The 13,981-nt window shown below is 44.6% G+C and overlaps 1 protein-coding gene across 1 annotated transcript in view; it reads right to left on the bottom strand.

Moving 5' to 3' along the window:
- Positions 1-5,343: 5,343 nt before the first annotated feature.
- Positions 5,344-13,981, bottom strand: part of PRRC2B (proline rich coiled-coil 2B) — a gene marked incomplete at both ends in the record, with an annotated part of 33,378 nt that continues 24,740 nt past the window's right edge. Inside the window, 9 exons of the mRNA XM_082008925.1 lie at positions 5,344-5,484; positions 5,946-6,027; positions 6,651-6,742; positions 7,420-7,596; positions 8,860-9,100; positions 10,193-10,320; positions 10,973-11,070; positions 12,327-12,519; positions 13,169-13,273. Of these exons, the coding sequence (XP_081865051.1) occupies positions 5,344-5,484; positions 5,946-6,027; positions 6,651-6,742; positions 7,420-7,596; positions 8,860-9,100; positions 10,193-10,320; positions 10,973-11,070; positions 12,327-12,519; positions 13,169-13,273 (1,257 nt within the window). The remainder of the gene's footprint in view (positions 5,485-5,945; positions 6,028-6,650; positions 6,743-7,419; positions 7,597-8,859; positions 9,101-10,192; positions 10,321-10,972; positions 11,071-12,326; positions 12,520-13,168; positions 13,274-13,981) is intronic.

Genomic DNA, 13,981 nt, shown 5'->3' with positions numbered 1-13,981 from the left:
CTTGAGGGGATCTAGGACCACTAACCCGCCACCAGACCTTCCACTCTCCCCTCGAGGCTTTTGGGAGCAGCAGGGCCACCAGCCCCGCCCCCCCCAGGCCTTGCACCCCCCTCGAGCCTCAGGGAAGGGCAGCGGCGCCACTAACCCCGCCCTCAGGCCTCGCCCCCACCCCCCTTGAGCTTTACGGAGGTGAGGGGGGCCAGCAGAACCACCAGCCCCGCCGTGCCTCAGGGGAGGCAGCGGGCCCGGGCCCCCCGGCCTTGAGAGGGCAGCCCGCCCCCCCACCCCCCACGCTCTCACCGGGAGGGGGGGCGGGCGGAGACGTCCAGCGCGCCGCGCTCCACCCCCTGCCTCGCGGCGCCGGATGTGGCGTCAGACGCACGCACCACCCTGGGGGCGGGGAAAGAGCACGCTCGTGTTACTACGGCAACGACCGCGTGTGGCGACTGGGCCGCTGCCCGGCCCGCCATGGCGGCAGTGAGGGGCACCGCTGAACCCCGCGAGCCCGGGCCGCAACCCCAGTGCGCCCTCGGCCTGCCGCATACCGCCGAGCACTCCAGAAAGCTGTGCAGGCCCACGGGTCCCTGCCCCTGCCTGACCACCTCTATTCAAGAAACAAACAAACAACCCACACACATCTTTAACCTAAAGAACCAGCCAAGGAACTTGGGGAGTTGAGAAAAGCATAATCTGCTTTATATTTTTTTTATTTTTTTTTATTTAAATAAGGAGAATTCTTTCATATGGAAAGAGCTAATACAATCACATATTTGAAAGGAGAAACAATAGGTACTGAAACGAGGAAAAAGGGCAATAAAGAGGGTGCCGCAACTGGCCTGGTGATTCCGTGATTCGAGTTCCGGTCCAAGTAAAAGTTTCCAAAAAATATAAACAGGTTGCACGTTACACAATTATCCATCGTCTGCCCTTTCAAATATCTGGTCTACATGAAAAGACAAAGAGAGGAAAGGCCAAAAAAAATTTACTATACAGGTCATGAGGTTAAAAGCTTTAAGGAGTACAATATCCCCTTGAGAAACAACAAATGCAATTTATACAGAACCAGAGGAAAGATTACAGCTAAGGACAACGCCTCAAGACATGCTAAAGGGCAAGCGCCTCACTGCTGCTGCTGTGATTCCCAGGGGAACGGTCAAGGTTGTGGATGCAGACACCTTGAGGAGCCAGGGACAGGCCATTAAACCCAAGGGGGTGTCTATGGCCACTAGGAAAACCTGGTGGTCTTTGGATTAAAACAACCAACAAAAAACAACAGTAGTTGGACCACTGCTGTCTCTTCACAGGCAGCAGTTCCACTGCTTCGGCAAAATCCGCCTGTTATCAATGGGTCACAACTAAGTATCCTGATGCTGCCGTAAATTAATTCTTAATTCACAAATGCAGCTTTCTCACAAGGAAACTGGGCTGCTGTACATCAAAAATAACCCACGTTACAAGGAATTAACCTGTGCTTAAATCAGGCAGAAGCAAAACAGAAGGTTAAGAAAATGCAACGGAACACGATCTTGGCATGCAGTGGTGCTCGCTTGAAAGTGAATATAGTAGCTTGCCAAAAGGTGAGACATAGCAAAAATGCTAGGCTCATTTTTTAATAAATACACAGGAACCACAGGGCAGCTTGTAGCTTTGCAGCATTCTTGCAAGGAAACTGTTAAATGGAGTGCCTCTGCATGAACACAAACACGTATGGAGTTCAATGGGCTGCAAACACATTCAGAGTTACTGGCCACTGTACAGCTGCCACATAGCAGAGCCAGGAGCAAATTATGGAAGATCAACAATAATATCTGTTTCACTGGTGACTGTGCTGCTTCCACTTGTCACTTTAAAATACACTAGAGTGCTTCCCCTCCCCCCTCCTTTTTTTCTTCCCTAATATCAATTTTTTTTTTTTTAATTAAGAGCTAAAAGCAGGCTGAACTGGAGAGGAAAGCAGCACTGAAAGCAGCTGCTAGGCCATGAATCACTGCATATAGAAGAACTGGTTACACACGTGCTTCAGACCTTCAGCAGAACAAAAAGCAGCGAAGTCAGCCTCTGAATATTTCTGCTTCACCCATTGTTGCTGAAAATATGGATTCCACCTCTCCCTCCCACTGCACCTTTCCTAGCAGGAGCCTGCAATTTGGTAGCCGATTTCCAGTCAAAGCAAAAGCAACGGGCAAAGGAATACATCATTAGGACCCGACCCTTCAGCAGTGGAGACGGCAGGCAGAATTATCCCACTATAAACCATATCCACGGTCTACACATCATTCTCCTCTTCCCCAAGCTGAATACGTACCAGCACCCTTGGCATTTCTCCACCTTGAGTATCAGAGACTTTCCTTTTGACTCAAGAGCACCACAAACTGCACTAACCTTGTACTAGCTTTAAACAAACAAAAATATATGCCAGAGAAGGATATTGCACCTTAGAAATTTGGGCTCTAAAACTGCTTTCCATCACACAAAACTCCATTAAGTGAAAGAGAGTCTTGCCAACTGCAGCTGACAGTCACGCAAAGGTGAGGAATGGAATGAAGCTCACATGCATTTCTTGGCCTTTCCTGCACAGAATAATTCAGACATAATATATAAATAGAGCAGTGAAACAATTACTTTTTCACCTAGACCTACAACATCAAATACGTATAAATAAATTCTAGTGTTTTATTCTGTTGGGGGAAGGAATGGAGGGGTTAGAGAAAGAAGGGTGACCTTTTTCAACAGGAAGTACTGTAGTTCTGATGGCATTTACACCAGAGAGACCACAATAACTTGTATCTAGCAATAACCCCATTTCTCCAACACATTTGACCATTTTCAAGTCACATAGGTAGGAGGAAAGAGGTTACTGTCTTTGTAAAGCTTAAGTAGTGTGTCTAGGGTAGGAAAGAGATGAGAAGGGGGCTCGGATAAGTCTCTGTAGCCATTACAGTTAGATTCTGGGCTGATATCAGCTAGGGCCAGCTGGGCAGAAGGATAATAAAAAAAGAAAAAACAGACAATTACATTGTTCATGATATTCCAAGGAAGAAGATAAAGGGGAGTGGGATGACTTACTGGTGGAGCAATCTTTGGAAAGTGTTGGGAACAGGACTAGCAGATGAGGATGCAGGTCTGGGAGATATCTGAAAGCTGGGGAAATACTTGTTGCTGTATCTCAAACCCTGTACTTTAAGGAGGACACTAGAAAGATGCTGGCACACACTGCTCTGAAGTTAAAAACCCATAAAACGCGAGGGAAAAAAAAGAGCTTTTATTTTTCTTAAAAGTACCATCCTATCCCTTTCCCTTCGGGTTCTCTGCCATGGTCAATGGGAACACCTGTGGAGAGGAGACATTACTGTGTCTAATTTAGGTTTCTAAACTTTTTAAAGCAACTGTATAAAATTCTTACTTATACCTAGCTTAAAACTTTGAATGCATCCCTAGAAAGTTATGGAGGAACTTTCCCAGAAAGGGGGTGGGGAGGGAAAGCAAACAAAGAAACAAGAACACCTTTCAGATCCCTTCCCAAATACATTCTTTGTTCAAAATATCTTCTTTGGAACCACCACCAAATGACTTGCTGCCACCTAGCAGAGACAGATGGCACAGCCAGTTAGCAAGCTATCATCTCCTGCAGAAATGAAGTTTTCTTTCCCTCACTTCAGAGTGACCAGCCTACTTTACATTTTGAAAGAGCTAAACAACACAAACCAAGTTAGCTGAAAGCAGTTGAGTTTACTTAAGACTACCATCAGCTGAAGGACTCCAAGCACTTTCAGGAACTTGTAAGTCCATCCTAAAATCTACATACACACACACCCCCCCCTCCCCCCAACCCAACCACCAAAGAAACAGAAACCCAGTCCCCTCCCACTAGGCCCTTCCTTTCTTAGATCATCAAATACTGGTGAGGAAGTGTGAGGTGATGACACTGTATACAGACTATATGTAACTGCATCAAAAGTAAAGAACCCTTTCCTGTTCATCTGGGGAAGGAGAGTAAGAGGATGATTCCAAACTGCCTCTGTAACCATGCACTTCCAACACAAAAAAGGAGGTTCCAAGTGTGCTAAAATGGCTGCCTTGCAGAGGGAGCTCCCTTACCAAAGCATTTCTATGCAAATTTTGCAAAAGGCCAGAGTTAGAGGAACAAAAAAAGGGAGAAAAGGGAGAAGAGCAAAGCTTAGGAGAGCAGCCCCAAGAGATGAACACAATATAGAATAAGTTTCAGGAGACATGAAGAATTAGAGCGGCCAAGGTAGAGAGCATAAGAGAGAGCATCACAACTACAAAAAGTAGTCCATACAGACCTGTTGGCTCTAGCCAACTCTTCTGACCCATATGCGGTGAGATTTTTCTTAACAGATTTTACATTTCGTAAATCTACGATTTACATTTTGTTGTGTTTGGCGGTCACTAAAAAATCCCAAACGCACCAAAAAAAAAGTCTAAATCCAGATGAGCTTGCAACAGAAATTTGGTGGTTTGGTTTTTGTTTGGGTTTTTTGTTTTGTTTTGTTTTCCTTAAAACAAAAATGCCACATTTTGTTGTGCACAGGGCACCCCAAAGCTACAAGTGGTGCAAGTTTCAAGATTAATGCACTGATCTACCATATACCTTTAGTACACATTTTACTTCTAATGCAAGCACTGCTTCTAGCTTAAAACAAAAATACTGAAAAATTAATGAATGCCATAACTGTCCTGTTTTTTTCAATCAAATAATCTGAAAGGCTAAATCATCATGGAAATATACCCAAATTCACTCAATTTAGAGAAGTAATAATTCTCAACATAGCACAGAACTGTATATAAAACTAAGCAGAGTTTTGTCAGAACGTAATTTTAGCTGACAGGAATTCTTTTCTGGAAGGAATGAGGAAAGCAGAAAGATGGGGAAATGAAAGAACATATAAAAGTTCTGCTATAAACAAAGATATAGCTTTTTTGTAAAAACCTCAGCTGCCTTTAAAATGAAAAACCTCAAACTAACCCTTCTCCCCCAGTTGCCACTCTGCTGAGACAGAAGTAGGGAAGGAGAAGGATGGGCTTTGCCAAGTGAACGATCACAGCTACCTGTGGATAGGGCATGGCAGGGGAAAAAGAGAAAAAAAAAAGGCTCAAGCCACTTAGAAGTCACATGGTTGGTTTGTTTTAAAGCAAGCAGGTCAATGTCATATCCACTGTTTCAAACTGCTTTGTTGGGAGAGGGGCTTGGATGATGTCACTGTAGTCAGTCATTGTGGGGCGGGGAGTAGATCTGGCAAGATTTTCAGGAGATCCAGTGGGGTCCAGTCTAAGCTGCAGTGCCTCCCAGGCAGCAGGACCAGCTGGGCATCAGAGGTGCTCCTAGGCCTTGCTTTCCTCCACTTTGACTGCCTGAGGTTTGATCGCTCCTGTGCGCACTGGCTTCATCTGGTTTGTGGAGGCTGTTTCTTGCAGCTTTACTGCTCCCAGATTGGCTTTATTTTCATCCGCCCGCTGCTTTGCCTGTTGACATACAAAACCAAAGCATTAGCTAGCACAGAGACCTCTATGCAGATATAAAAAAAACCCCAAAACTGTGACCATCATTCATGCAAGACATCAAATTTGCTCCAAAAATCAGGTATGACTTCTATTCTGTCACACTTTGCTGTCCAGAAACACCTCACACATAAGGATCTCAAAGTGTCACACATGTCTGGCAATGCAAATAACCCATAAAACTCAATAACCAATAACATGGACACTGTAAAACAGGTAATCCTGTAATCTCTCCTGACTTTCAAACCACACAGCATTACTCTTGGACTCAGTGTTAACACCCACCCACTCTCCTTGCAGGGAAAATAACAGCTCCCACATATAGTGACAGGCCTTTCTATCACTCCTCAAGTCCAAAGAACAAGCGTAACAGTATACAGGAGAGCAGATACTGTTGGGTCGAACGAAGTACTGATGTACACTACCTGCTGTACATAGTGTCCTTGCACAGAGCCCATACTAACTGCTGGTCCAGATGGCTTCCCGCTTGGGCTGGCAGAGCTAGGCCTGGAAATCGAAGAGTCGATAATATTCATGGAGTAAATTCTACAATGGAATGAGAACCTTATTCATGTGTGAAAGAAAAAAAGACAGCAGAAAGCAGCAGTACACAGGGCACGAGTCTGTGCTGTGCAGATCAGCAAGCTCCCCAGCGCAAAAGACAACACATGGATTGGTTAGGAGAGAAAAGAAATAAAGTAACTGCATGTGCCAAACAGCTCAATAACCTGAAGGTTTGGTATGTCTAGACATGAGCACCTCTCATCTTGAGAGGACCATGCTGGAAACTAAAACGTTTATTCAGTGATCCTCAAATTTTCTACCTTAACAAGGAACACACAAAAGCACACACCAATTCCAATTCATCTTTAAGATCCAGTAAACATGTACCTTTATGCACTTCCCACAAGCACAAAAGGCCAAGTCAGACACACACAGTCCCACACCCAAAAATGAAAGCCACGATCATGCATTTTGACAGAAGTATTTGGACTACAGTAAACACATTCTACATGTGAAAACCCAAGTAAATCTTGCACAGGGATGATCCATGCACCATATCACTGCAAATGGGAATACTACTTCTTCCCCATTCTGACTACAGAGGCTAACTTCTGTAAACATTTTACCTGTATGTATGTGGTGATGGCACAGACCCTCCGGAGGACATATTCTGTTTACCATCGGAGAAATGAAACCCCTTCATTTCCATTTGGGAGGACTACAGAGGAAAATGAGTGGTAGTATCGCCTTTGCATTCACAAATCACTCATTACTTCATATGAACACTTAAGCCAAATCTTAGCCCTTCTACCCATTGTGCCCATTAAAAGAAGAAACATTTTTCAGGTGAAGAAAATGAGGCTTGTAAGTGAAATAATCTGCTTGTATTTAAACCAACAAGCCAGCAGCACAAGCAAAATGCAGAACCTGGAAGTTAACTGCTGTGCTCTCTCTCCCCTGTGATAGACAAACTTATGATACGAATCCATCAAACCAGACATGACATTAATATACCTACTCAAATGGACAAGCTTCACAACACTGTGAAATATCTGGGCAGTATTCCAACTGTGTCTGGAGCTCACCACCCCTCAAGCACTCTGGGGAAACCTGTGTAAACATGTAATAAAACTGGAGACTCCAAACTGGATCAAGGCAGGATGTGGCTCCCTGGAAACAGAATGATGACCAGCAGCAAAACCTGAAAAACTGCTGGCCTGCGCTTTGAAGATGAGGGGAAAAGGGCTCCTTCATTTTAACACCAATCCTTGGCTTTGATATTTAAGGAACCCAAACAAGCCAGTCTCCCCTTTAACAAGCAAGATCAAGGAGCAAAACTTCAATGCAGGAGGGGTTAATGAATGCCAAGATGAACACGCAGGAGTTAATCCTTACCTCCCTGCTGGTAGCAAGAACAGAAGGCTGGGATCCAGGAGGGAGGATTCTTCGGGGAGCTCCTACAGGCAGGTTTTGCCCCTGAGGAAGCTGGATGGACTGTGGTAGAATCAGGGGCTGCTGGCCAGAGCCGTAGCGGGGCAGAGGAAGCTGGGAGCCAGGCACAGGCATTGTTAGCTGTGTGATAAGGATATGTAGTTAACTTAATGGCAGTTAAGTCTTGTGTTTGACACGCTGTCTCCCAATACCCTGGAAGCACAGCATTGCTAGAAGGAAGTTCACACACAGTACAATCTGGCACAGAATAAATGCAAATCAATGTAACAGAGGGACTTTCACACTGAAATGCACATTCTGGTAGTGTTGCCAACACCTCATCAGCTGGGCTTTATAACATGGCACCGATTTAACGTAACTGCATTCAGACAACAGGGCTTTCCTCCTTGCCTAGAACCTTCACCCAGTTTTTCAGTCTTCCTCATGTTGCTGCGTGGGTGTATTTTCTCTTGACATAATGGCAGTGTCAGACAGCTCAGTGTCAGGCATTTTGTTTGCAGCTTTGATGCCCAAACTAGAAAATCTGCTACACTTTCATGCCAAAGGATTTTGAGGATTGGACCTCTAGAGAACGTAATGGTAACCTCAAGTCTATGTTCTGCAGCGAGCTTCAAACTGATGATGGTAATAATTAAGAGTAATGAAAAGAAAAAATTCAGCTCAGGACTCAAGAGCCTCCTGTTGCCTCTGATTCATCTGGCAGTTCTCACAATTGCTGGATTTGGGAGGTTCTGTGACAACGCTTTGTAATAAATAAATAATAATCTAAGGCTGGCGAAAGAGACCAAGTCACTAGCTTATGATGGATAAAGCATTTCTTCAAATATTTGCCAGTATTCTCTGTATTTCCCTCAGCTAAGTTACTTTCAGGATTAACTCTTTATGTCACCACAACAGAAAAATCCCTCTTTAAACAAAAAACCCCAAATTTCAACATGTTGCATAAAATAAATGTAACATGAGCTTTTAATAAAAGGCCCTAGTTACCCTGGAAGCAGAGTTAAATCTGGAGACAATTTGGATTTGGCTCTCAGAAGAGGTTCTTTTAGGACAACTATTGCATCATGGCCTCCTATGCATGAAGCACTGCAAGGTTTGATCTGCATGAGACTATATTGAGGGTGAGGACTTCCAAGTTACAAGATGACATCTCAGCAGGGACAGACAAGTAATTAGCAAGAATCTCATTAAATAAGGTGCTGCATGTTTGAAACAATGGTTCACAGAACAGAGTCTCTCAGGGAGATCTTTTGCCTCTTTGCAAAGAGCTTAGCTAACACAAACACATGACTCAGCACAAATACTAGTTTCAACCCAGTCCCAGAAACAAGCGGCTGTGAAAAAGCCTGTACAAGGGAGTGGCTCGCAAGCCCTGCTCCTAACCTGTGTAAGCTGAGAGTCCATCATCTGGGAGGCTCCCATACCAGCTGCCTGGTTTATCTGGCCTTCATAAACCAGTGTCTGGCTTCCATTCATGGGCTGATAGGGGGACCCAGACTGGGTTTTCACCACCTCCAAAGGCTGCATGCCTGGGAAGGCGGAATACGGAGGCTTCAGAGCAGTGCCTCCTGTCAGGACCATGGTGCTGGGCTGAGACAGACTGGGGTGCATATACACCTGAGACCTGGAGAAGAAAAATATGCTCAAGTCATTACACAGAAAACCTTTGGAGACTATACAACCCCCCTTCCAGACCGTATCTGGCCTGCAATCAGTTCTCAGACTCTACTAAACTGACAGTTTAGAAATAAGCTGTGATGCCACTTTCCATTTTATTTACCTTTTTTTTTTTTTTTTTTACTTCTGCTTTTAAGCCCTTACAATCATGTCCTTGTGTTGCAGGAGTATTCAACAGAATGACACTGTGTCCCATCTAAAGTTTACGTTTCAGTATCCTGCACAATAAGCTCTCAATTAGTAGTAAGGGAAGATTCAGGTTACCAAAAGTCTGCAGCAGTTTTGCAAAGCAGAAAAGAATCAGAACTTAGATTCAAATAGCTCTAGCAAAAAAAAGTTTTGTTTGGGTTTGTTTGGGTTTTTTCTCTCCAAACCTCAGTGTCTAGGTTTTTGAAGCCTATTCTGATCATTCAGTCTCCTCTCATGCAGGAAAGGGGGTACAGAGTATGATTTCCAGAGCCAGCCCAACTCTGAAGCAGGTATCTCAATCTTTCAATTCTAGTAAGCTGTTCCTGTAAGCCAAGTACTATTGCTTTGTGCTTGATTTTCTAACTTGAATCTTACAATTTTTTCTCCAAAGTGCAGGCATTTATTCTGCTCTTGTCAGTTTGTACCTAATAGAGTTATTTACTTTCACTACCCAGGTACTCAGCTCTGATCCAACTGTCTCTGTCTTCTCTCCAGTAGTAAACCAAATACAGTAAGCTGTAAGTTCTGGGTTTCTTACTAGTAAGTCTGCTTGCCAGCCCACAAAGCTCCTCTTTCTGCATCTTTCCCAAGATTTGCCTCCCCCTTTGACAAGGTAAGCAGTACAACCAAGTTAACTTTCCAAGGATGGTATTTGCCATTGTCCTACAAAGAAACATGTTACAGAGCACCTTATGTGCCCCAATATCCTTGCTCTCCACCCCAGCAGTGATATTAGGGGAAAGAAAGAGCACATCAACAAGGGTGGAAGATGAGCGTGAAGTGTCAATAAATAGCCATCAGGAACGTAAGAGATCAAGCCACAAGGAAATAAAAAAATGGAAGCCGTTACCTGAAGGGCTGTATGGAGCTGTACATCTCCTGGGACTGGGAAACTGGCAGACCACCCCTGAGCCCAAGCTGAGCTTGGGCCTGTAAGGATGTGTGGAGGGAAATGGGAATTTGTTGAGCAGCAGCAGCCTGCAGAAAAAATTAAGTTGACTGAGAGGTACAATAGGAGCCAGAAACTCTCCTAGGCCATTAAAAATCCATCAGTTTCCTCCATGAGTCAATCTGCCAGAACAATTACCTACACTGCACCTTTACCCAGACCCTGCATCATCCCACAGAACAGCAGCACACTGGCAGGGGAAGATACTGCATAGGCAGCCAAGAGGGAAGAATGATGCCTGCAACAGGCATATTTAATGGACACAAGGGGACCAATGTGCTCGACACACAGAACAGGCACTGATAATCCCAGCTCTCACTTGCCTGCACCTTGAAGGGACTCTCTCCAACCCCATCAACACCCTTTTTACTAAGGCTAGTGAAATCGCTCATCAGTACTGGCCAGCTGTGAATTAACTGAAAGTCACTTTACCTCACACAGATGCCTCAGGATCTGCTTCAGTTAAACCCAGTCCAAAGTACAAAAGGGAAAAAGCCCCATCAGTTCCATCTCTACATTTTTACTAACCTGTGACACCCACTGGGAAGAAACATTCAAGAAACATAAAGGGAGCCACATCTAAGCTCCTCTGCGCTGTCAGAGATAAACAATTCCTCATTTCTTAAATGCCTCCCTGAAGACTTCTTGAGAACCAACTGGTTGGTTGTATTTCTCCCTTACCTGTTGGTAGCTTTGCTGCTGAGGTATCGTCTGAGGGACCAGGCGAGGCTGACTTGCAAACACATGGCCATCCAGATACAGGGGTGGAATATGGTTACCTAAACATCAGAGAAGGCAGGCTGTAAATTCAAGGTACAAGGGAGATACAGGCACAGTACACTGCAGAGACCTGCAGCTCAAGACCGTTTCCTACCTCTCAGCAACCAGCTCAGCAAGTCAACACAAAACACAGTACTCATCCAGAAGATCCTGTAAAGCTCGTAAGGCCACAGACCAAAGCCAGCAGCCCACTTACAGGAGCAGGCTTGCTGAGAATTAATCATCCCTTTCTGTAAGAGGCTAAACATAAATCCAAGTTTCCTACCCCCACAAAAAAGTCAGAGACACTAGCAGTTCAGGAATTTGTGAACTGCACTCCAAACTGTTCCCAAATGCCACACACCTGCTCTGCAATCATCTCATCTTTGCAGCTAGGAGGGACAGAAAAGAGCAAACACAGCATTTGAGACCTTCACACGAGATCCAAAAGCCTTATTCACTCCAAGGGTGGCACCAATTAGAAAGTGCTGTGCCACTCCTGCGGTTCTGCGCAGTTCTGGACCATGGGATTTACAAGCAAAATTAGGGTGAATGGGGAAGGAAATCACCCGACTTGGAACAGTTTCCAAGTGGAAGCTAGTAAGAGTCCACTCGCTATCACTTCTGTACAGCACATTCCACTCCATTCCTGAATTGAGGAATGAGAAGGATAATGCAGGCACAAGTCATCCTTTGGGACCCAGGAGTCAGAGAATCCAAGTAAGTTTCCTTTTTCCAGATGCTCTCCCTAGTTATACACACTATCTAACATACTGAGCTTAAGCTTTTCCTCCAACTCAAGGACAGCAACACCATCCCACCTCCTAGAGTTCTGCAAACTGTAATCAAGTTGTTGTAATGTACAAAGAGCAGAAGGCGCGACTTAAAATACCAAAATGAGCAGACAAATGGTTGATGTTGATACTGGGACTGTTTGTCTCTCAGCCATAGGTTTCTTCACTTCCCTTCTATTCTACTGAGCACTCAGTGAAGGGTAAGCAGGATCTATTGAGACATCACAGACTTGCCACTACACAGGGAAAGTCGTCCTTGTGCTAAGTTTATACCAGTCACCCTCAAGTAACATTCTTCGAAGTGGGGAGACAGTCCCTCTTTCCGTCTTGACTGAATTGCTGTGAAGAATCTGTTAAATACCAGCCAGTCAGTTACTTTACATGGAAGCTCTTCTCACCATGCTCTCATCTACTAGAATCAGAGGATGATTCCTAGATACCAACCAGTCAATGCAAATTCTGCTGCCGCAGTTTGCAGGTACCTGGAATAGATGCAGAAGGTGCTACGGACGCCACAGGCATAGGAGGCATAGAAACTCCACCAAAAGAGCTGTAGCTGACACCATTGGAAGCTCCAACACTGGAAGGAGGCTGGATGCCTGAGCCTGCACCTCCTGGGGAGTTCTGTTCTGGTAAATTAGGAGAGTTTTCCCAAGCTTTACGAGCAGACTCCATCTATGGAAATGAAGGACAGTAACTACAGACAGTTCAAATGGGGAGGATAATACTGAAGCCTAGAGTTGCTCATCTACGACCTATTAGTTCAAATTCAAGTCTAGCCTAGTCATAGTGGAATGCTGGCAGGTCTCAGGTCAAGGGGTTTCACACCAATTTCCAATGGGCAAGCATCCTTCACGAACACTCAATCCCCCATGGTATTTTGCTGAGCTTTTTGGGTTTGGGGTGGTAGTGTTTTTTTGTTTTGGTTTATTCTGGATTTTGTTGTTGTTGTTTGTATGTCTGATTTTGGGGGATTTTTGTGTTTGTTGGGTTTGGGTTGAGGTTTTTTGGGGGTTGGTTTGTGGTTTTTTTTCTTCTTCAAACCATCAAGCACCTAGGATCCCTGACCAGCCATCTTACCCAGCTACTGAAATAGGAAAGCTCTGTTGTACTTGTTCTACAACTGGCAAGGACTTCAACATCCAGGACTATTGAAACACACTCCCTTCCACCCATGCTAAATAGCATATATGCACAACTTTTACAAGAGCTAATTAAAGATTTAGCAGTACCTAACAAAATGCTCTGGGAAAGATCTCTCCATCCTCACTACTCTGGCCATGGTATCCACACCTAGGACAAACACACATGTCAGCTTCCTTACCTTAAGAGTAAGGTCTGCAGTGGGGAAGGACATTGGGTTCAGGCCAATGCACCGCTGGAGGTGATGATCTCTTCGCAGAATGGGAATGGACTGCGTTAACCCTGCCTAAGGGGAGATTCGTAAATGGTGAGTACTTTATAAGTCTTACAAGAATGTCATGAGCTACCAAGAGCCTCAGCTGGCAGCTCTAGTATCTACACCTCAAACAATTCAGTCCTCAGTGGTCCTGCAGCACAGTTAAGTACCACATTCAACCATGATCCATTCTGCCATTGGAATACATAAAGCTTTGGTTATATGCAATGACACCCTCTGCGTTGAGTTATACCAGCTTCCACTTAAACATCCATTTGATCCAATTACTTCTTGCAGAAGAATCTACCTATATTTCAGACAAAACCTGTTTCTGAAAGAGCACTTCTGAAAAGAAACCTTTAAGGCAAATCTCCAAAAATCAAACAGCCTACAAACTTGAAGACATTTCAAAAGAAGCTTTGTGAGTTTCTCACATTGCTGTCCATAGCTGAGCTACAAGCTGGGCTTTGAGCATGCTCTTTCATATCAAATAATAATGATATACCCAGATGGCTGGAATAAGCTAGGAAACCTCCAAAAGGGCCTGACTAACAAGTTACAGTTCTCTGCCTTGCTGTGGCAGACGAGACCTTCTGAGGAAGCTGGCAGTCTGGGCCTAGAACTACCACTTATCTGCATCATGTCCATCACCAGCACTTTTTTGTGTCTCGGAAGAGAAGACTGGTGATCTCAAGAGATCTGCAAGGCCTCTTGCTTTAAACAGGTCACAGTGATAAT

This window comes from Phaethon aethereus (assembly GCF_964289735.1).
Source record: "Phaethon aethereus genome assembly, chromosome: 20".
Taxonomy (NCBI): domain Eukaryota; kingdom Metazoa; phylum Chordata; class Aves; order Phaethontiformes; family Phaethontidae; genus Phaethon; species Phaethon aethereus.
This window is presented reverse-complemented; position numbering and strand designations above follow the sequence as displayed.